The sequence below is a fragment of the Enhydra lutris genome, unplaced genomic scaffold (assembly GCF_002288905.1).
Source record: "Enhydra lutris kenyoni isolate GAN:26980312 unplaced genomic scaffold, ASM228890v2 scaffoldscaffold14, whole genome shotgun sequence".
Classification (NCBI taxonomy): domain Eukaryota; kingdom Metazoa; phylum Chordata; class Mammalia; order Carnivora; family Mustelidae; genus Enhydra; species Enhydra lutris.
Genome location: NW_019154098.1, coordinates 34571388 through 34595195, shown reverse-complemented (window position 1 = coordinate 34595195; position 23808 = coordinate 34571388). Strand labels below are relative to the sequence as shown.

The 23808-nt window shown below is 36.2% G+C and overlaps 1 protein-coding gene across 20 annotated transcripts in view; it reads left to right on the top strand.

The window, feature by feature from the left end:
* Positions 1 to 23808, top strand: part of LOC111146851 (regulating synaptic membrane exocytosis 2) — a 591447-nt gene that overhangs the window by 170010 nt on the left and 397629 nt on the right. For all 20 annotated transcript variants that reach the window (XM_022502578.1, XM_022502564.1, XM_022502568.1 and 17 more), the window contains one exon: positions 2380 to 2690. In XM_022502578.1, coding sequence (XP_022358286.1) covers positions 2380 to 2690 — 311 coding nt within the window. The remainder of the gene's footprint in view (positions 1 to 2379; positions 2691 to 23808) is intronic.

The window sequence follows — 23808 nt, the reverse complement described above, 5'->3', positions numbered from 1 at the left end:
AAAGACTGAAGATTTTGGTTGAAACTTCATTTTTGAGCGAGCTAGCTATTTCAGAGTATTCAAACCAAAAGACATTTGTACCCTGAGGTATTTTTTTTTGTTTTTTTGTTTTTTTTGTGAGATTTTGGTATTATCATATCAAAAATGCTTTCTTATTTACTTATAAAAATAATATAAGACACATATGTTGACATTATTGCTGACTAATTCTTTTGGAAATCAGTGAAACATAAATCTTAGTGTAATAATATCCAGTATCTTATCATCTTTCCCCAGAAAGGATTTCAAAAGAATTCATGTTAGTAAGCATTTAGAAGGTCTTACTATCCTGTGATTGATAGCATTTCTTTATGCAAATAGACTGTGTAAATCCTGTCCCCAGTGAGCTTTGAATTTAGTGGGGTGGGGAAGAAATGTATATACAGTTCAAAGAGATAACAAAGTAATATAATATTAAACAGTGTTGTATGATATGAATTATACAAACAATATGAATGAGAATGAGGACAATAAAGCAAAAATTTTAAATGGCATTTTATAAAAAAAATCTTTGCATCAGTTGAAAATACCATAATAAATCTTCCTTTTACAGTGGTTATGTATTTATTATTGTTATAACTTATTTAAACTATGAGGAAGTGTTGGCAATATTGAGAGCTGTTTCAGTATTTGACTTAAGTTTCAGTATTTGACATAAAAGTCAGAAAACCCTCACTTGAAACCTGAACTCACCTTTTATTTCATGAATAGATAATTTTATTTTTCCTGATACATTGAAAAAGATTTCTTAGAAGAAAGTGAAGGTTTTCTGGTGACAAAGATAGTAGTTAAGATATTCTTAGATTCCTGGAGTCTGAAAAACGTATCTACTAAAAAATCAAGTGTAGGACGATTGTTACGTGGCAGTGGGGAGGGAGAAAGGGGATTTTCTGTTTAATGAGTATCGATTTTGAGCTCTGCAAGATGAACAAGTTTTGAAGGTGTGTTTCACTGCTCTGTGAATATACTTTTGAACTGTGCACTTAAAAATGGTTAAAGTGGTGGGGCGCCTGGGTGGCTCAGTGGGTTAAGCCTCTGCCTTCGGCTCAGGTCATGATCTCAGGGTCCTGGGATTGAGCCCCGCATGGGGCTCTCTGCTCAGCGGGGAGCCTGCTTCCCCCACTTTCTCTCTGTCTGCCTCTCTGACTACTTGTGATCTCTCTCTCTGTCAAATAAATAAATAAAATATTTAAAAAAATGGTTAAAGTGGTAAATTTTTTAAATCACAAAATGTAAAAAAACAAACAAGTATTCTTCTATAAATTATGAGCAACTAATAAGTTTATGTTGAAGATCAAAAATGTTCCTAGCTGGGGCGCCTGGGTGGCTCAGTAGGTTAAAGCCTCTGCTTTCGGCTCAGGTCCTGATCCCAGGGTTCTGGGATCGAACCCCACGTCGGGCTCTCTGCTTAGCAGGGAGCCTGCTTCCTCCTCCCTCTGCCTGCCTCTCTGACTACTTGTGATCTCTGTCAAAAAAAAAAAAAAAAGGGGCGCCTGGGTGGCTCAGTGGGTTAAGCCGCTGCCTTCGGCTCGGGTCATGATCCCAGGTCCTGGGTTCGAGCCCCACATCGGGCTTTCTGCTCGGCAGGGAGCCTGCTTCCTCCTCTCTCTCTCTGCCTGCCTCTCTGCCTGCTTGTGATTTCTCTCTGTCAAATAAATAAATAAAATCTTTAAAAAAAAAAAAAATGTTCCTAGCTTTATTTTAGCCATTAAGAGCTACTTAAAAGGAATAAATACCCCTTCAAGAAGCTTATAATATAATTATTTGGTGACAGAAGATTAACATAATATTATTAGGTAATCTCCAAAAGTCTAATATCTAATGAGCATTGTGCTAGACATTTTATATAAATTATTTCCAATCTTTAATTCTCAAAACAATATAGAAAAAAGTATTATCATCCCTATTTCCTTATTTTATCACTAAGGAAACCTCAATAGATATGAAGGTTCAGCACCTTGTTCAAGGTTACAGTTTCTAATATTGGAGTTAGTATTTAAACCCAAGTCTGTCTAGCCTCAAAATCCATTTTCCCTATATTACACCATGCCGCTAATTTAAATAAAAAGCAATTAAAGAATACACGTAAACAACCAGTAATTTGGGACTCTCGTTTGGTATTTCTGCTGTCAGTTAACATTGCCTGTTTCATTATAATTGTGTTGACAAAATGAAAAGATATGTGATATAATTAATGGTAGCAGTTAATCTGGATTATATTTTAATTTCAGGAAGGATAACCATTTGATTTTTTTGTTGTTGGTTTGAACTGTCTTCTCTTTTGACTTGTGTTTAACTTTTGGAACCACTAATTTTTCTTCCCTGTGTATTCATGTGCAGGTTATGTGGGTATGTAATTTGTGCCGAAAACAACAAGAAATCCTCACTAAATCAGGAGCATGGTTTTATAATAGTGGATCTAACACATCACAGCAACCTGATCAGAAGGTTCTCCGAGGACTGCGGAATGAGGAGGCACCTCAGGAGAAGAAAGCAAAAGTGCATGAGCAGGCCCAGTTCCAAGGACCCTCAGGTGACTTATCTGTACCTGCAGTGGAGAAAAGTCGCTCTCATGGGCTCACAAGACAGGATTCTATTAAAAATGGGTCAGGAGTGAAGCACCAAATTACCAGTGACATAGCTTCAGACAGGTAAACATTTTGTTTAATCTTTAGGTAAACATTATTTTTATAACCTTCATTCCAAACAGAAATAAAAATACATGAAATGTTGAGGCAACGAGTTGTCTAAATGTAATGTGAATGTCTGTGTGTTTTATATAAATGCGGGAAGTGATGTTCAGGACTTGAGCTTCTAGAAGTTTGAACAATCTTAGGTTTATTCTGATTTTCCAGGATAAAGAAATCAAACAGAAGATTTATATAGAAGGCTGTTGGCATAGGATAGACAGACTGGGGTAAGAGCAATGGGAATGAAGAAGAGATGGTTTTAAGACATTTTAGAGAGGTTGCATTGAAGGAACTAGCAAAAGTGGGGGGGGGTAAGAGAATGGGGAATGTTACTGATGTCCACCTCGGGCTGAAGGATGAGGTAGTTTTCCAAGCAGGTAGATCCAGACGAAAGGATTTCATGAATTTGCTGTGTTCATGGGCCAACTCTGTTATTACTACTTGGGATCAATTCTATGGACTTCTTCATGTTCAAAATGTTGGACTTTTATAAATAGTATTTATGGACCTATATTTCCTACCTTTGGAAGGGGAGAATGAAACATTTTCATGGGAAGATTATTTTTCTATACCATATTCCTATTTGAATTGCAAATTAAAAAAAAATCTGATTTATACTATTTCTGTCACCCAGAAGTGGCCAATAAATTTCTATGTGAATAAGTACAGAGTCATGCATTTGTGGAAAATCAAATCTAAAATTATACTCATAGGATGGTGGGTTCTGAGCACTCATTTGTCACAGGTAGGATAATTGGAAATCACTTTATATAGTGCCTCAAATGTCATCCGGATGAATTGCTGTGTCTTATGAGAACTTTGCTAGTTCTTTTGAAAACTAGCAAAAGTGAAACAATGTAATTCTGTCTTTGGGTAAAACAATGGTGGTTTCGCGGCTGAAATACTATGAACATGTCTCAGTGTAAAATCTCAGGAACCCCAAAATTTTAATTTTAGAGGACCATCTTCAATTGAGGTCCACCTTAAGCAGACAAAATATTTGGAAGGCAATCCCAGGCATGACCTGTAGGGGAGCAAGCAATGGTCTAGTTAAGAGAAAAAACACAATCCTAGGCACATTCAAGAACAGGTTATTTCGGGACGCCTGGGTGGCTCAGTTGGTTAAGCGGCTGCCTTCGGCTCAGGTCATGATCCCAGAGTCCTGGGATCGAGTCCCGCATCGGGCTCCTTGCTCAGCAGGGAACCTGCTTCTCCCTCTGCCTCTGCCTGCCTCTCGGCCTACTTGTGATCTCTCTCTCTCTCTCTCTCTCTCTCTCTGACAAATAAAATCTTAAAAAGAAAAAATTAAAAAAAAAAAAAAAAAGAACAGGTTATTTCTTATAGCCAATGTGTCTCAATTCTATTTAGACACCTGGGAGACAGGGTAGAATGGCCTCAGCCTTATCCTACCTGATGGGCAAGGAGATTTGGGTATTTATCCCTATCTCTTCTTTGTTACTGGTTTAGGGTTGTTCTAGAGGGTGTTAACTCTTTGGAACTCACTGGCCAAGCGTGTTCTTATGGCCAGAGAAAGCACTCAGGCAGAGTATTACAAATATGGTAAGAAGACAGTGCTGTGTAGGGACTGGTGAAATGATGAGGCCGTGTGAGTTGGGACAGTGGCAGTGTCTGCTACACAAGGACTTAAGAAATCAACAAAGCCTGTAAAATGGCAACAACAACGGTTGTGGTATATGAATTTGGATGAAAAAAATAAATGATTACCAGCGGAGGTAGGATTTTCAATGAAAGAATGAATGACTAAGTAAAATGGATACTGGGGACATAGATGCATTCTGCAAAAACTAGATAGATGCATGAGATAGTTTCCTTTGGAGTTTAGAAAGATGGTTTAGGAAGAATAAAAGGAAATACTGAAATACTGGATCACGTAATAGATTATGAAGTTGTGGAATGCATTTCATCAGGAAGTTGTAGATGTGAAAAATAAATCCAACAAGTTTATGAATGACTAATTCATCTTTGTGAGGAAGCTGGAATCATCTCTCTAATCTTTGAAGAAGGCGGTGATGAGAACAAATATATCTCTTTCAATATTATCTTTCAACTCTTCTTCTGTTGACAAAGTATTAGCCTGGATGAACAATAGAATCTGATCCATTGTGGGGAAGCAAGACATAGTACTTTTTTTTTCCCCCCTTCTTCTCTTTTGCCTGGTGGCTTTGGCTGCCATTACTAATAATTGTGTATCTTAATGACTCAAAGCATCCGGTAAGTATGTCCTTCTTCTCCCAATCTCATATAAGTCAAACAAGTATCCCCTTTTGTGTACAGGAATTACTCTAGTCAGGGAAGAAGTTAGAATTTAACATTAGATTTAGTAGTTATGCCTAGAAAATGGGATTGGTTATAAGTTGTAAAAGCTTTTATTTGAAAAATACTTTCTCTTCAAGAATAATTCAGTTTTCCTTATCATAAGCAAAAAAGAGCATTTGTTTTATTATTTTTAGATGTAGATTCTATAACAATTTGCTATATGTGCCTCTATGAACCCACCGGATTCTTTCCCCTAGACCATGGCATCAGCAGACTATGTCCCCAGGCTAAATCTGGCTTGCCACATTTTTTTATTTTTTAATTTTTATTTATTTATTTATTATTATTTTTTGTAAATGAAGATTTCCTGGAACACGGCCATACCTATTCATTTACTTAGCGTCTTTGGCTCTTTTCAGCTCCAGCTCCAGGGCTGAGTAGTTTATAAGGGACTATATGGTTCTTAACAGCCTAAAATATTTGCTCTCTGACTGTTCAGGAAATGTTAGCCAATTCCTACCTGAGAGAGTAGTTAGCTCTCTTGTTCTGTTGGTATGTCTGCTTTCTTTGCCCATTATCTTTTGTTACTGTTTAAATCATTTCAGTTAAGCTTGTTTTATTGTAGCTAAACCACATCTTCTTTATCTTCTTTATCCAGTCATCTGTGGATGGACATCTGTTTTAGGTCTGTTTTTTTGTCCTGCTTTTTTGTCCCCTCTCCCAGGCCCTCTTCCCTTCCTTTTTTCTCTGGGTCCCTGTCTATCTCTCTCTTTTTCTCTCCACATCTCTCTCTTTTCTTACCAGAATGATTCTTCTAGCAGTTTGAGCTGGACGGTGAAATGCCGCTACTGATAAGGAATATAATTTCAGTTTAAATCATTATTTGTAATTTGTTTTGTCAGTATCATTCAGGAACTGGTAGCCTCAAAAAGAGAAGCTTTGGTTCAATTAATTTACAACTCCATAGATCTTAGAATTGTGTTTGACAGATACAAAAGTATGTTACATTGTCTTCTTTTAAGGAGTTTTAATCTTTAAGTACAGTAACTTTGACCTGTTTTATGACTTCTTTCTTCCCTCCTAGGTTTTAGCACAGTGCTTTACACATGAACCCTTCGTGTTCATTGAGTGAATGACTATCAATTGGCCCTAGATCCTGGCTTTGAGTTAATGAATATTTACTTACTTAGTATATTCGTGAATATGGCAAATGTTTTTCATCGATTTAGATACAAAACATTGTTAGAAGTTTTCAAATATGTTTTTTATTTCAGAATAGGTTTTGAAATCACCATTTAAAAAAAATTATGTGCACTTTGCTTACCCTTTGTTATGTCCCTCAGGGAGGCCCAGTGGCTTCTCAGCCTTTCATTTACATACATATAATGTGGGGATTTCATTAAAATATAGATTTGAATTCAGTAGTTCTGAGGTAGGACTGGATAATCTGTATTTTCACAAGCTTCTGAGGGATGCCATTACTTCTAGTGCAGGTTAGTAGTGAGGCAGTAGGGGATCTGAGAGGATCTCAGGGAGAGAAACACCAGTGGCGTTCAGTAGCTCAGTGGCAGTTGTCCTCTGTAGTTCTACCACTAGGGGGCACACCACTCAGCGAACACGTTCCTAGAAGCGACGTAATGGTTCATTTGAATATATGGTTCTGACATACTTTTTGGATGGAGGACAAAGGTGGAAACCAGCTACCTGGTGGTGGATTGACTACATCCATGGAGCTTCAAGCTCCTACCTCCTTTATTATGACAGCGTGGCTGAGCATTTACTTATTTAAATATGTTTTATTTTTTATAAATTACTTATTTCCCCATTATTATACAGTAAGGAATATCATATATATATGATATATATATCATATATATATATATATACCTGGATTCATTTATATATATATATATGATATATATATATATATATATGATATATATATATATATACCTGGATTCATTTTCAGAGTGGTAAAGGGGATGTTACAGAATATTTGTTTTACAAAGAGGCCTTGGGTTGGAGAGGATTGTGAACTGCTGTGGTAAGGAATCTAAGGTGGGATCTAGAGGAGGGTGGGTAAAATAATCATTAAAAAACTAAATTTCCAGGGGCGCCTGGGTGGCTCAGTGGTTTAAGCCTCTGCCTTCAGCTCGGGTCATGATCTCGGGGTCCTGGGATGGAGCCCCACGTCAGGCTCTCTGCTCAGCGGGGAGCCTGCTTCTCCCTCTCTCTCTGCCTGCCTCTCTGCCTACTTGTGATCTGTCTCTGTGTCAAAGAAATAAATAAAATCTTTAAAAAAAAAACAACAAAACAAAACAAAACAAAAAAAACCCTAAATTTCCAGAATGCCTGGGTGGCTCAGTCTGTTAAGCATCTGCCTTCAGCTCAGGTCATGATCCCACAGTCCTGGGATCCAGCCCCACATCGGAATCCCTGCTCAGCGGAGAGCAGGCTTCTCCTTCTGCTGCTCCCCTGCTTGTGGTCTCTCTCGGTGTCAAATAAATAAAATCTTATAAAAAAATAAAAACTAAGTTTTTGTTAAGAAAATAAAATTAAATAAAAACTAAAATAAATTTGTCTTACAACATTTAGTTGACATTTTATACACTGAAATTATTTAAAAGTTGGATGCTTTATAATATTCATAGTGGAAAATTGATAGTTAAAATTTAGGAAACAGTTAATTTTTTTCTTTTACATATAATTTTAGCATTTATTTAGAACTTCCTAGGACATTGGGAGAAGTTTAAAAGTAAGAAGTGTTAGTGCTAATTTGTTTGGTGGAAGGCATGAAAACTGGAAATCAGAAGGCATAGTTCTTGGTCTTCTCTTTACTGTTGTCATTTGTAGATGTATGTCTTTTGTGTCTCCATTTTCTTATCTCTGAAATAAATAGGCAGTCTGCAAGATCTCAAAAGACTTCCAGTTGTAAAATTATTTGCTTTGTTGTATTTTAAGGTCTCTGCCATGCTATAAACTTAAACTTCTCTTCCATTATTTTTTTCTTTCTTATAACTGGTAGTCTTATGTTAAATTAATAGAGGGTTTTCTTCCATATTGTAATAACTCATTGTTATAATCTATTTATTCAACGGACATTTATCAAATTTCAGTTAGATATTATCTGTTACTAAATGCCTCAAATAATTTTACCATGATTCATACATACAACTGAATGTATCTGACATATTAGATTAAATCTCCAATAAGGACATTTTGACTCTGATCTTGTAATTATAGTATCATGTAATATTTAATCTTTATATATTACCATGTAGTATTTCTCTATTTTCCCTACTTATTTATTCTATTATAAAACAAAAATTAGTAATAGGAAAAAGTAACAGAGGTAACTGCTTCTAATGGACTATGAAGCATTTTAAGAAACGTAACTACAAACAAATAATATTTCATAGGCGTCCCAGATTCTTAAGTATTTTTTTCTACATTTTACTTCTTAAATAATGACACTTAATGGAAGTACTGAGACACCTTATTATCATTTTTTTTCTGGAATTTTAATTGAGAGTGGAAAACAAAAAATATCATGACTCAATTACATTTCGGTGCATTCTGTTAGATGGTGCGTGTGCTACCAGCTGTAAGTGATGACAAGAGAGTAATAAAAATGTAAGGTGATTAACTTGGGTCAAAATGTAAAGTCTTAAGGCAAATTAAGTATAAGGAAAGTTTAGTAGTTTGGTAATCACCATAATTTCCTTATTGTAGGATACTTATAACCTACCAAATACTTTCGTGATGTTTGATTAGGTAATTAATTAAAAAGTTTGATTCAAATTTCAACTAGTTAACATACAGTGTATTATTAGTTTCAGGTGTACCATATAGTGATTCCCTACAACATCTGGTGCTCATCACAGCCAGCACCCTCCTTAATCCGCATCACTTATTTACTCATCCCCCCACCCACCGCCCCTCTGGTAAGCATCAGTTTGTTCTCTGTAGTTAAGAGTCTGTTTATTGCTTTGCCTTTCGCTTTCCTTTTCTCTCTCTCATTTCCCCTTTGCTCATTTGTTTTGTTTCTTAAATTCCCATATGAGTGAAATTATATAGTTGTCTTTCTCTAACTTACTTCTCTTAGCATAATACTCTCTAGCTCCAACCACGTTGTTGCAGATGGTAAGATTTCATTCTTTTTTATGGCTGAGTAATATTCCACTCTGTGTGTGTGTGTGTGTGTGTGTGTGTGTGTGTGTGTACTGTATCTTCCTTATGCATCTTCAGTTGATGGACACTTGGGCTCTTTCCATAATTTGGCTATTATAGATAATGCTGCTATAAACATTGGGGTGCATTTATCCCTTTGAAGAGCATTTTTTTTGTTCTTTGTTGTAATACCTAGTGGTGGTATTGCTGCATCATAGGATTGTTCTATGCTTTTTCAGGAACCTCCATACTGTTTTCCAGAGTGGGTGCACCAGTTTACATTCCTACCAACAGTGTAAGAGGGTTCCCCTTTCTCCATTTCACTGCCAACACCTATTGTTTCTTGTGTTGTTGACTTTAGCCATTCTGATTGGTGTGAGGTGATATCTCATTATAGTTTCGATTTGTGTTTCCCTGATGATAAGTGATGTTGAGCATTGCTTCATGTCTGTTGACCATTTATAGTTTCCTTTGGAAAAATATCCATTCATGTTTTCTGCCTATTTTTTAATTGGAGTATTCATTTTTTTGGGTGTGGGGTTTTATAAGTTCTTCACATATTTTGGATACCAACCCTTTATCAGTATGTCACTTGCAAACATCTTCTCCCGCTCCGTAAGTTGCCTTTTAGTTTCATCAATTTTTCTTTGCTGTGCACCATTTGATTATTTTAAAGTAAAAGTAATAGTTAAAATATATGCTTAAGATTTTTGCTTCCAGTATAGATAGAACAGTAGGGTTTTGATTTACCCTTCAGTCTGAGATATCTGAAAAAATAGATAATATATTTGAAACTGTTTTTTTAGAAATTGGACATCAGGCAATAAAGGAGAGAGTAATACCTGAGAGATGGAAAATAAAGTGAACCCCATGATTGCCCTAGCATGCTGCTTTGAGAGAGTTTATAGGCTGTTGCACAGGGAGAAGAGTACAGGCAGAGCCCAGATGTCTTCCTGTGTTGAGGAGACAGTTCTGAGGGCTTGGGGAGACCAAGGCAGCCACAGTTTGCTAGACAGTACCAGAGAGGAGAGAGATGAACAGAAAGATACCCCGGAGATCTGAAGAGGGTTCTTTTTGTGTATTCAGTGGACTACCGATTGGCACATGTGTGAAGAAACTATTTTGGGCCAGAGAGGATCATCCAAAATGATTAGAGAACACTGTCCTGCATTCACATAGGACCAAGAATAATGTTTATTCCCAGCAGCCAGACTAGAAAACCTCAAGATTCCTGGAATATTGGGTAGAGTAGTTCAGAAAGTTTTATCTCAACAGTGGGGGATAATTAATGCTAACATGAGCACTGCTGTGGGACAGAATAGCCAATCATAAAAGCAAGACCTGGCCTTTCAGGCTCTTTGCAAGTAATTTTACTGCCTCCCAGAAGTTCAGGAATGTTTATAGGAATACAAAAATATTCAGTACCCCACAAGACAAAATTCACAGTGTTTGATATCCAGTCAAAGATAACCAAGTACAAAATGGCAGGGAAACACAATCAATAATGGGAAACTAACCAGACACTGGACATCAATCCAGAAGTGATAGAGATATTAGAATTAGCAGGCAAAAACTTTAATATTGTTATTATAATTGTATCCCATACAATTTAAAAAAGTAGAGATAAGTAATATAGAAAAATAAAACCCAGATTAAGCTTGTAAAGATGAGAATTATAATATCTGAAATGAAAAATATACTTGATGGGGATAATGGAAGATTAGGTACTGAGGAAGAAAGGATTAGTGAATTGAAGACAAACAGAAATGATGCAAAATGAAATACAGGATAAAAATGAATAAATAGTTTAAAAACTAAAAGAACATCATTAGCCATGGGATCGTATCAAGTATTTGGTATATGTGTAATTGGGTGGTCCTTGAAGGAGAGGAGAGCATGAAGAGCACTAAGAAAAATTGGAAGAAATAGTGGTCGAATGTTTTCTCTTTCTCCAAATGTATATTTAAATTCCAGTTATTTAACATACAGTATAATATTAGTTTCAGGTATAGAATTTTGTGATTTATCACTTACATACAATACCCAGTGCTCATCACAAGTGCCCTCCTTAATCCCCATCACCTATTTAACTGCACCCCTCTCCTCCACTGGTAACCATCAGTTAAACACATTTTAAATATAAAGTCAAATATAGTGAAAAGTAAATGAATGGAAAAGTTATACCATGCTAAAACTACTTATAGAGCCAGAAAGAAAGCTGGACTGGTTATACTAAGACCAAAGTAGCTATCAGAGTAAACAATATTACCAGGAATGAAGAATGTTGTTTCATAATGAAAAAGGTCATTTAATCAAGAGAGCATAAACATTTTAAATGTTTATGTCTATATTAACAGACCTTCAAAATATATGATGCAAAAACTGATAAAACTGTAAGGAGAGGTTGGACAAATCCACAGTTGTTGTTGGAGATTTCAATACTCTTGTCTGAATAATGAATAGAACAAGTAGGCAGAAAATCAGCAAAGACAGAGTAATCTTGACAATAGTATCAAACAACCTGGCCTAGCTGATGTTTATAGAACAGTCCACTAACCAACGGCAGAATATTCAGTCTTATTAGGGATTCATAGAACTGTTACCAAGATAGATATTCTAGCCATTAAACAAGCCTCATTAAATTGAAAGGAATCCAAGTAATAAAAAATTTGTTCGCTGATCACAATGGAAATAAATTAGAAATCAGTAATAGAAAGAGCTATGAAAAAAGTCTTCCAATATTTGGGAGCTAAATAATGTACTTTTAAATAACCTTAACGATTGAAGAAGATTTCAAAAGAGAGCATAGAAAACATTTTTAACTGAATTAAAATGAAAACACAGCACAAAATTTGTAGCCTGCCCCTAAAGCAGTACTCAGGGCAAAATTTATAGCACTAGGCACCTATATTAGAAAATAGGAAAGATCTCAAAGCTTTGATCTCAGCATCTACCTTAAGAAACTTAGAAAAGTAAATTAAACCCAAGTAAGCAGAATAAAGAAAACAATAAAAATGAGAGCATGTATCAGTGAAAGAGAAAATAGAAACAATGAAGCCAAAAGCTGATTCTTTGAGAAAATCAATACGTCGCTAAACCTCTAGACAAACTAATTGGGAGAAGAAAGAGAAGATAGAAATTACCTGTATCGTGAACAAGAGAGATGACATCACCATGTATTTCAGTGTTATTAACCTGCCAAAAAGGAAATACTTCGAAAAACTTTGTTCTTCCTACAAAATAGACAAATTAGGTGAACTGGACAAATTCCTTGAAAGACACAAATCACCAAAGCTCACCCAAGAATTGGGTAGCTTAAATAACCTTATGTACTAAAGAAATTGTATTTGTGGTAAAAAATCTTCCCACAGGGTCACCTGGGCGGCTGTCAGTTAAGCGGCTGCCTTCGGCTCAGGTGATGATCCCAGGGTCCTGGAATTGAGTCCCACATCGGGCTCCCTGCTCAGTGGGGAGTCTGCTTCTCCCTTTCCCTCTGCCTGCTGCTCTGCCTACTTGTGCTCTCTCTCTCTCTCAAATAAATAAATAAATAAAGTCTTAAGAAAAAAAAAAAACAAACCCTTCCCACAAATAAAAACTATGGACCCGATGGCATCACTGATAAATTCTAACACTCTTTTAAGGAAATCATGCCATTTCTACATAAACTCCTGCAGAAAATTCAAGAGGAGGGAATATTTCTCAACTCCTCTTAGCTAACATTAAATTGATACCAAAACCAAAACCTAACTACAGATGAACATCCCTCATAAATAGAAATGCAAAATTTCGGAACAAAATTTAGCAAATTGAACCCATCAAAATCTTGGAAGGCTAATACATCATGACCAAATGGGGTTTATCTCAGGAGTGTAGTTAAACATTTGAGGATCATGGTAATTCACCATTTTAACAAAATAGAAACTGTATTATTTTAATGGATACAGAAAAATCATTTGACAAACTCCAACATCCATTTTTAATAAAAACTCCCAGCAAACTAGGACTAGAAAAGAACTTCCTTAACCCAATCAAATTTATTTATGGTGATTCTGCAGCTGATACCACATCTACTTGTGAAAAATCAGTACTTTCCTCTTAAATCAAAAACAAAACAAGGAGGCATATTTTTACATGTCTAACCAACACTGTAGTAGAGTTTCTAGTCGGTGAAATAAGACTAAAATAAATAAATAAAAGCCATCCAGATTGAAAAGAAAGAAATATTTTAGCTTACAGAGAACATGATTGCCTTTATAAGAAAAATCAGAGGAGTCTGTAATAATGCTATCAGAACTAATAATTGAGTTTAGAAGGGTGACAGGATATAAAGTCAGTATCAGATAACCATCTGTATTTTTAAATACCAACAAAGAACAACTTAAAAATGAAATTTAAAATATTATGATTTATAAGAGCTTAAAAATATGAAATACATTTTCTTTTCTTTCTTTTTTTTTAAATTTGACAGAGAGAGAGAGATCACAAGTAGGCAGAGAGGCAGGCAGAGAGAGGGGAGGAAGCAGGCTCCTCACCAAGTAGAGAGCCCAATATGGGGCTTGATCCTAGGACCCTGAGATCATGACCTGAGCCAAAGGCAGAGGCTTTAACCCACTGAGCCACCCAGGCGCCCCATGAAATACATTTTCACTAACACCAACTGATTGAAGTACTTAGATATAAATCTGACGAAATATGCATGGGATCTGTATGCTGAAAACAATGAAATGCTGATGAAAGAAGTAAAAGTTCTGAATAAATGACGAGATATACTGTGTTCATGGATTAAAAGACTAAATATTTTTAAGATGTCATTTCTCACTAGTTGAATCTATATATACAAATAGATTCTAAAATTCATATAGAAGTGTTTGGAATAGCCAAAACAGCTTTGAAAAAGAATGAAGATAGAAGCTTAACACTCAGTGATTTAAAGACATGATGAACCTACAGAAATTAAAATAGTGCAGGGTTGACTTAAATAAACACAAATAGATCAATGAAATGGAATGGAGAGCCCATACATAGACCCACACATACATTGACAACTAAGCCCATACATAGACCCACACATACATTGACAACTAATTGTTTTTATTAATATATGATGTATTATTTCCTTCAGGGGTACAGGTCTGTGAATCATCAGGCTTACACATCTCATAGCACTTACCATAGCACGTACCCTCCCCAGTGTCTATTTGACAACTGATTTTGACATACAAAGGCAAATTGGTAAAGAAAGGATAGTCTTTTAAGCAAATGGTACTGGAACAACTGAATACCCACTAAAAAAGAAAAAGGAGTTTGAAGTTTACTTTTTTACCATATAACCATAAGTGAAAATGGATCATAATTTAAGTGTAAACCTAGAAGTATAAAACTCCTAGAGAAAATATAGGGGAAAATTATTGTGATGTTTGTTTAGGCTAAAACTATAAAGCTTTTGGGAGGAACTAGAGGAGAATATCTTCACGACTTTAGGGCAGGCAGTGTTTTTTTTTTTTCTTTTTTAAAGATTTTATTTATGTATTTGAGAGAGAGAGAATGAGAGAGAGAGAGAGAACATGAGAAGTGGGAGGGTCAGAGGGAGAAGCAGACTCCCTGTAGAGCAGGGAGCCTGATGCGGAACTTGATCCCGGGACTCCAGGATCATGACCCGAGCTGAAGGCAGTCGCTTAACCAACTGAGCCACCCAGGTATCCCCAGGCAGTGTTTTCTTAGATATCTAGAAAACACTAATCATGGAAAAAAATGACAAGTCAGGCTTCATCAAAATAAGAACTTCTGCTCATCAGAAGACATTGTTAGTAAAATGTGTAATCAATTTGTATTTCAAGAAATTTCAAGACAAAATATTTGCAATACATGTAGCTTAAAAAGGAATATAATGAACATTTACATTTAAATGATAAAAATAGCCCCCAAATTTAAAAAATTGGAATAAACTCTTCACAAAAGAAAATATATGAATGGCTAATAAATAGAAGAAAAAATGTCTGGTGTTTTTAGTCATTTGTGAGATGGAAATCAAGACTGCAGTGAGATAGTGTGATTCACTCACTAGGAAGGCTACAGTTTAGAACAACAAAAAGCTGATATCACATCATATTTGTGAGGACTTAGAGCAAATTGGACCCCTATTTCTTTCTAGTGAGAGTGTGAAACATGGGAAACGGTATGGGTGTTTTCGAAAAATCTTTGACAGTTTCTTATAAAACTAAATACACATTGGGGTACCTGGGTGGCTCAGTCGGTTTAGCCTCTGACTCTTGGTTTTGGCTCAGGTTATGATCTCAGGGTCATGAGATTGAGCCCTGCATTGGACTTTGCGCTCAGGAGGGAGTCTGCTTAAGATTTTCTCTCTTCCCCTCTCTACTCCCAGTCCCCGCCCCCACAGTCTTTAAAAAAACAACAACTAGATATACACTTAGCCTGTGACCCAGTAAGTCAACTTCTGGGTATTAACTTAAGAAAAAATGAAATCGTATGTCTATAAAAATACTTCTGTAATAATGTTTATAGCAGATTTATTCTTAGTAGTTTGGAAATGGAAACTTCCCATATGTCCAGCAATCAGGAAAATGAATAAACAAATTGTGGTATATTCGAATAAAATGAGGGAACTATTTACATGCACTGAAACATGGATAAGTCTTAAAACTATTGTGCTGAGTAAAAGAAGCCAGACATAGAAGAGTAACATATTCTATAGCTCCATTTATATGAAGTTGAAGAAGAGACAAAACAAATGTGTAGTGGAAGAAATTACATCAATGCTTTCCTTGTGGGAACTTTCTGGTGTGAGAGAAATATTGTGTTCTTGACAGAGATGTGGGTTATGAGTTCTGTATATTCGTCAATAGCTATTGAAGTGTAACACTTAAGGTTTGTGTACCTTTTACCTGAAGCCAATCTCACACTATATGCGAATGAACAAGAATTTAAATAAAAATTAGGGAAAAAAATGAAGAACAACAAAAAGATTTGTGTACTTTTTACTGAATGTAAATTATTTCCCAATAACCAAATTAAAAGAGAATTATGTGCATAATTGCCATATTAAAATTTTTTATCTTTAAAATTTTTTCCAGTTTTATTGAGATATAATTGACATGTAACATGGGATTAGTTTGTGTACGATATAATGGTTTTATGTATGTGGGTATTGTAAAATGAGTATCAAAATAAGTTTCATTAACATCCTTCACCTCACATAATATATTTTCTTCTTGTGAAGAGAACTTTTAAGATATACTGTTACGTTTGTGACATTTTAAAATTGCTGGTTTCATAGAACAATTTTTTTTAAAGGTTTTAACCATTTATTTGTCAGAGAGAGCAGGAGAGAGAGCATGCATGAGCAGGGGGAGTGACAGGCAGAGGGAGAAGCAGGCTCCCCACTGAGCAAGGAGCCCGATGTGGGACTTGATCTGAGGACCCTGGGATCATGACCCGAGCCGAAGGCAGATGCTTAACTGACTGAGTCACCCAGGCATCCTGTTTTCATTGAAATTTTATTGGTACTAAGTATTTTTTTTAAAGATTTTATTTATTTATTTATTTGACAGACAGAGATCACAAGTAGGCAGAGAGGCAGGCAGAGAGAGAGGGGGAAGCAGGCTCCCCACTGAGCAGAGAGCCTGATGTGGGGCTCGATCCCAGGACCCTGAGATCATGACCTGAGCTGAAGGCAGAGGCTTTAACCCACTGAGCCACCCAGGCGCCCCTGGTACTAAGTATTTAAGATTTATTATGAAATTGGATTAGAAATAATAAATTTTTCTTCATAATCAACCATTTGACAACGGTTCTTTTCAATGTATTCAGAGATGCCTATATTTATAGAATGCTAGAAGTGGACCTAGAACCAAATCATTTGTATTTAGAATTTATTAAGTGTGGATTACATATGATTTAGGGACTGTGTGCCTATATCTGTGAGCTGTTTTCTGAAATGGTGACATAGTTCTTATGAATCTTATTCCAATTTATTACCTGAGATGTATGGTGAGGGAAAAGTAACATGGAGATGAGAGAAAGAAGATAAAAAGATACAAAGGGAAATAATTTTATTTTTAAAAAAGATTTTATTTTTTGATGGGGAGAGAGAGAGAGAGAGAGAGAGAGAGAGAGAGAGCGCACAAGCAGGGAGAGCAGCAGAGGGAGAGAGAAGCAGACTCCCCGCTGAGCAGGGAGCCTGAGGCAGGGCTACATCCCAGGACGCTGGGATCATGACCTGAACTGAAGGCAGACGCTTAGTGGACTGAGCCACCTAGGTTCCCCTAGGGAAATAATTTTAAAAAGGGACTCAAAGGTTGTGCCTGAGTGGTTCAGTCAATTGGGTGTCTGCCTCTAGCTTAGGTCATGGTCCCAGGGTCCTGGGATCAAGCCCTGCATCAGGCTCCCTGCTTAGTTGAGGGGTGGGTGGGTGAGGCTGCTTCTCCCTCTCCCTTGGCCTGCTGCTCCTCCTGCTTGTGCTCTCTCTCTCTCTCTCTCTGTCAAATAAATAAATTAATAAAATCCTTAAAAAAAAGGGAATTAAAGTATGGTTAAGAAAGTAAGAAAGATTAATTATAAAGAGCTAAGGAACTAGAAAAGATAAAGCTCTGATGGTTGCCTTAGGAGAAAGAGGAATCTTAGTAACTTGGAAGGAAGCAAGTAGTAGCTTTATAACCTTTATTCCTAGATATTTCTTTTTATAGTTTTTAGAATATCAGACGAAACAAAAAGGCAGCAAAGATGGCTGTGTGTTTGGTGCCACTTCCACTGAATTATGCACATTCAATAAATACTTGGAACAGATGATGAATGATTGAAAATTATCATACTAATGTGTTGAACATGACTGATGTCATTTCTGTAGCATCTTTGTCTTTTATTGGCAGAATGATCAAACCATACACTTGAAGACGTATAATGACATTTTCCAATATAGCCAACACTTGAGACCTATTTTTAAGAATATGATATGAGCTCTGAAAGGCAAGCTATGTCTTTTTTAAAAAAAGAATGCTTAACATATTATAATTGGTTTGACAGTGTAAAAGTCTCTTCTCTCGGAATAAATAACTTTAACAGTTTTAGTGTCAATATTTAGATGAAAAAGAATTTTTAGTTCTATTTTCAACTGAATTAAACTTGAACCATTCTCCAGTTTCCTTCCTTTAAGTGACCTATAAAAGGAATTGCAATGTGTGCCAGTTTGCTTAGGACGGTCCCAGTTTGCACCTGTTCTCTCCTCGCAGCCTGCAGAGGTTGGCATTTATCCTGCATTTATTTTATATGAAGTGTTTCATTAACAGTTGCACTAAAATAAGTTGGGGTAAGTTTGGTAGGTCTCCACTTTGTACTTCCAGCTCCTGACATGATTTCATTGTGTGGGATGCCTATGCCGTGAACAGAGTTCTCATCTGAAATGCAACCACCAAGAATCCATCTTTCCCCCAACTTTGCAGACACAGGATAGCGTATGTTTCTCTTTTAAGAGCAGGAGGTGAGGCACTCACACTTTGACAAAACAAAGTGTGATCTAAAGGTCGCTGGTGGGGGTAGGGGAGTATTTGACATGACTGTTCCACTTGCCCTTTGGTCTCGAGGACACTTTTGTCATGGCTCATTCTTAAGCATGTGAGATGCAGGAAGTAAGGTTTGTGGGAGACTTTAGAAATTAGAGTTGAGGTGAATGTACAGGAGCACGTGCGGGAAATAGAGGCTGAACAGTTTCGTCGTAGGGTGTAAAGAAGGTAGCCTGAGTGTTTTTTCCTGCAGTGGTGTTGTCATTTATTGTATAGTATAAACATACAACTATTTATGTATTTTATTATTTTTTAGTTTTTAAAAACTTTGTGATAAGTATTTCATCAGCAAGGTGCTAAAAAAAAGAAAATGCATTTTTATGGATGAATGTGTAATTCGCACAAACTTTTGTTTCACTTGCCTTCCACTAGGGGGCCTGTAGTCACTGAAAACATACATTCAAAAAAGAAAAGAATATCCCGCAAAGAAGGAACATCTATTTTAGAAGTCAGTTATTTTAGATCTAAAGATGACAAAATCATCCTTACAGATACGGAACGTGTATTTTACATGCCATTCTGTCAAGCATGACTTTTTCTTTTGGTGACTTTTCTTTAAAACTAATTTTAGTTGTTTTCAATTCCAAGTTGCGTGTGTGTGTGTGTGTGTGTGTGTGTGTGTGTGTGTGTACACCCTGCAAGTAAACTCCATTAAAAGAACTTCACTGAACCAATAAATGCTGAAATTCTAAAAAGCATTTTAAAAGACATAACTTTTCTCTATAAAAGTAAGGGAGGAATTGAACAAATTAAAGAAATTTCCGATGCAAGAGTCAAGTGTATCTTCTTCATCAATGTATTTCTGGCACTTTGCAGTAATTGACACATATTAGTACTAAGTGAATAGTTGTTGAAATACTGAATGAATAGAGTAATAAAAGAGCTTAAGATAAAGGGAAATGAGTCATAAGGGTATTGCAATGTCTGACAGAACCCCAGGAAAAGAATTTGAGAATAGACCTTGTGAATGACTGGAGTTATGGACTCAGATACTGTGAACTCTATCTCAGGGTCTTGTCTCTGTTTCTTAGCCTTTCTGTGTTACTCTTATGCTCTCCAAAAAGGTTTTCACTGCTTGACTCTTCTGCATGGTGGTAAAAATGACCGTGCATAGAAATTTGTTAAATAATTGAATGAAAGGACTGTCGTATTAGACTTCATATTGGAAATTAGTACATTACTGGCATATGTGTTTTACATAATGCTTTGGGGATTCATATGATAACTTCACTTAAAGCTATAGAGAGAGATTCAGTAGTCAAGAAATGAAACTTTGCTATGAAAATATGGTTAAGGTCCAAGATAACACATAGTTGAACTGAGATTTATGTTAATTGGGGTTGACATAGATAGAACATAATTATAAACTCTGCCATTTGAAAGCTCTTAAAACGTCTTACCATTTGATTATATACATAATAGTACACATATAAAAGTATTTTAGAATGGGCTATAGGCATTTTGATCTGACACTGAATGTCAAAATATCTTGCCTGTGGACCATGAAAAGATTACCCTGCCTGAGAAGGATATAAATAGAATTTTATGTTATGTGCCTCTTAAACTGGGTGCAAGGAAAGGGTAACAACTTCTGAACTCACTTACGCCATAAAATTCAGAGTTATCCTGTCTTCTGTTATTAAAGCTTGCCGTAGCTTTGATATCTTGAAAAAGTTTACCTTTCTTCATAGGTTAGAAGTAAAAGAAATGAAATATGAGAAGTATATATGTTTAGTAAAATTAGATTAAATTAATTTTTTTCTTTAGCAGCAAGTGTTAGAAATTTTTTGTTCAAAATGACTTAGTATTATTGTGACAGAGATGGCTTTGATAGCACTGGAAAAAGTGCTATGCTGATTTAAAATACAGTTTAAGATCTGGTTCATGGTTACCCCGATTTTTTGATACACATTTTCTTTTCGAATTCTTGTTTTCTAGAGTAAATTGTAAGACCTCTGAGCTCATGGAGAAGGATTTTCTTATGTTCAAGGTATACTTCTGTGTGGGTTCTCCCTAGTCTGTATTTCTGTTCCATACCCCAGACACTCCGTTTCTTTTTCCTCAGTAACCACTGTTACTATTTTTGTTTACGTATATTTTTATACATATTCTCTGTAAGTATGGGGATATATGTATATTTTTTGTATATGTTTATTCCTTTAAAATAATACATACATATGTGTACATATATTTTTTATCTTCCTTTTTTCACTGAACAGCATATATTGGAGATCTCTCTCTCTTTTTTTTTTAAGATTTTTATTTATTTTTTTGACACAGAACGAGCGAGACAGAGAGCAAGCACAAGCATGGGGGAAACAGCAGGCAGGGGAGAAGCAGGCTCCCTGCTGATCAAGGAGCCTGATGTGGGCCTTGATCCCAGGACCCTGGGACCATGACCTGAGCAGAAGGCAGATGCTTAACTGACTGAGCTACCCAGGCACCCCTGGAGATCTTTTTTTTTAACCAGTATATGATGAGTGTGCATTATCATTCCTTTGAATGGATGTGTCAAAATTATTCAGCCCCAGGGCACCTGGGTGGCTCAGTGGGTAGAGTGTGTAACTCTTAATCTCAGAGTCATGAGTTCAAGCCATACGTTGGCCATAGAGTTTACTTAAAAAAAAAAAATAAATAAAAAAATTCAGTCCCTATGTTGGACACTTAGATTATTGCCAATTTTTTTTTTTTTGCCATTGCAAACACTGTTGTAATAAATAATCTCATATATATGTGTATACATATATGTCTATATTATAGTTTTGTATCAGAATAAATCTAGAAGATAAACTAAAATTCCCAGAAGTGGAAATCACTTGGTCAAAGTGCATGTGCACTTTCAGTTTTTTTGTAGCATTGCCAAATTGCTTGCTACAGAGGACGTACCAATCTGTACTGCTGTCAACAGTTATTAGTGTCCTGCTTTCTAGTTCTTTAGCCAGCACACTGTTCTAGAACTTTCAGTCTTTCTATCTTATATCATGAATGAGTCAAGTCGAGCATTTCTGCGTATGTTTAAGACTGTTTTGTATTTCTTTTTTCTTTTTGAACTCTGTTGCCTCTTTTTCTGTGTTCTTCTTTATCTAAAAGGGTTTTTAGCATCTCTAGATGGAAGATAATTCTCTGTGCAATGGATTGTGTATTAGCTTTCTGGTGCCGTATGAAAAATGATCACAAACCTGATGTCTTAGAACAATATCAGCTTATTATCTCACAGTTTTCGTGAGTCAGGGTCAGGTACAGGTTAGCTGGATCCTTGGCTCCGAGTCTCATGAGACTGAAATCAGGGGGTTGCCTGTGGCTGCAGTGTTATCTGATGCTCAGGGCCCTTTTCCAAGCTCACTGGTTATTGGCAAAACTCAGTGCCTTGAAACTTTATGACTGGGGTCGTCAGGTCTTAGAGGCCATCCAGTGTTCCTTGCCAAGTGTCCCTTCCCACAGCATGACAGTTTTTGTCTTCAGAACGAACAGGAGAATAACTATGCTGCTTAAAAATGTTGATGTCTGTCTCTGACTTCTGTTAACTCTTTTAAAGTGTTAACTTGCTCCTTAATCAGGCCCACCTCGCTTAATTTTTTTTTTTCATTAACTTACAGTCAACTGTGTATAGACCTTACTCCTATCCACAAAAGCACCTCACTTTTGTCATATAATGTGTGGAAATGATAATCCTATCATACTCACAGATCCCATCTATACCCAAAAGGCAGCGGTAACACCAGGTATATACACCAGGTGGTAGGAATTGTAGGGGATTCCTGTAGATTTCTGCTCACTTCAGATTGCCAATGATTTTCTAAGTTTGTTATTATCTTTTGGCTTTGCTTATATTGTTCTCTTTCCAATGCATAAACATAAACAGGTCTTTTACAGTATTTGGATTTTTTTTTTCCTTTTATGACCCCATTTACTTTTCTTAGTGGAGGGGTAATTCACTTGCCGTAAAATTCATCCTTTTAAATTACATAACTCAGTGGATTTTAGTATATTTATGAATTTGTACAATCAGCACCACTAATTCCAAGGCAATTTGTGTCATCCCCAGAAGAAACTACCCATTAGCAGTCATTCACCATTCTCCCTTGCCCTTAGCTCCCTAGCAACTACCGAACTACTTTATATCTCTGTGGATTTGTCTATTCTGGACATTTCATAAAAATGGAACCATACAGTAAGTGGCCTTTTGTGTCTCCCTTCTTTGACTTAGAATAATGTTTTCAGGGTTCATGCATATGGTAACATAAATCAGTAATTAATTCATTTTTATGGCTGAATATTATTTCATTGTATAAATATACTACATTTTGCTTATCCCTTCATCTGTTGATAGACATTTGAGTTGCTTGCACATTTGGACTACTATGAATAATGCTGTTATGCAAGTTTTTGTGTGGATATATGTTTTCAGCTTTCCTGTCTTTTCTATTACAGTCATCCCCGTGAGTGTAAATTTTATCTTATTGTGGTTATGATTCAGAATTCCCTCATGAATAATGATATTGATCATCTTCTCTTGTGCTTGTTGGCTATTTATATATCTTCAGCGGAGAAATATGTAGTCTGATCCTTTGTTGTGGCCCTCTCTTCAGAGTAAAAATATTTCCATGATTCTTCTTATACTATTATGATTTTACTTTTACATTATGAAACAGTGATCCATCTGAAACTTCCTAGACTATGGTGTGAAGTACAGATCCAACCTTACTTTTTTTTTTCTTTTTTTAAGGATTTTTCTTTTTTCAACAGACAGAGATCATAAGCAGGCAGAGAGGCAGGCAGAGAAAGAGGCGGAAGCAGGCTCCCCACTGTGCAGAGAGCCCGATGTGGGGCTTGATCCCAGGACCCTGAGATCATGAGCTGAGCTGAAGGCAGAGGCTTAACCCACTGAGCCACCCAGGTGCCCCCCCAACCTTATTCTTTTATATATGGTTACCCCTTATTCCCATGGTTATTTATTGAGTGGTGAGTCTTTTCATCCCACTGATTTGAGATGCCAGTTTTTATCACATATTGAATTATTATACTTTAGGGTATATTTATAGATGTTCTGTACTATT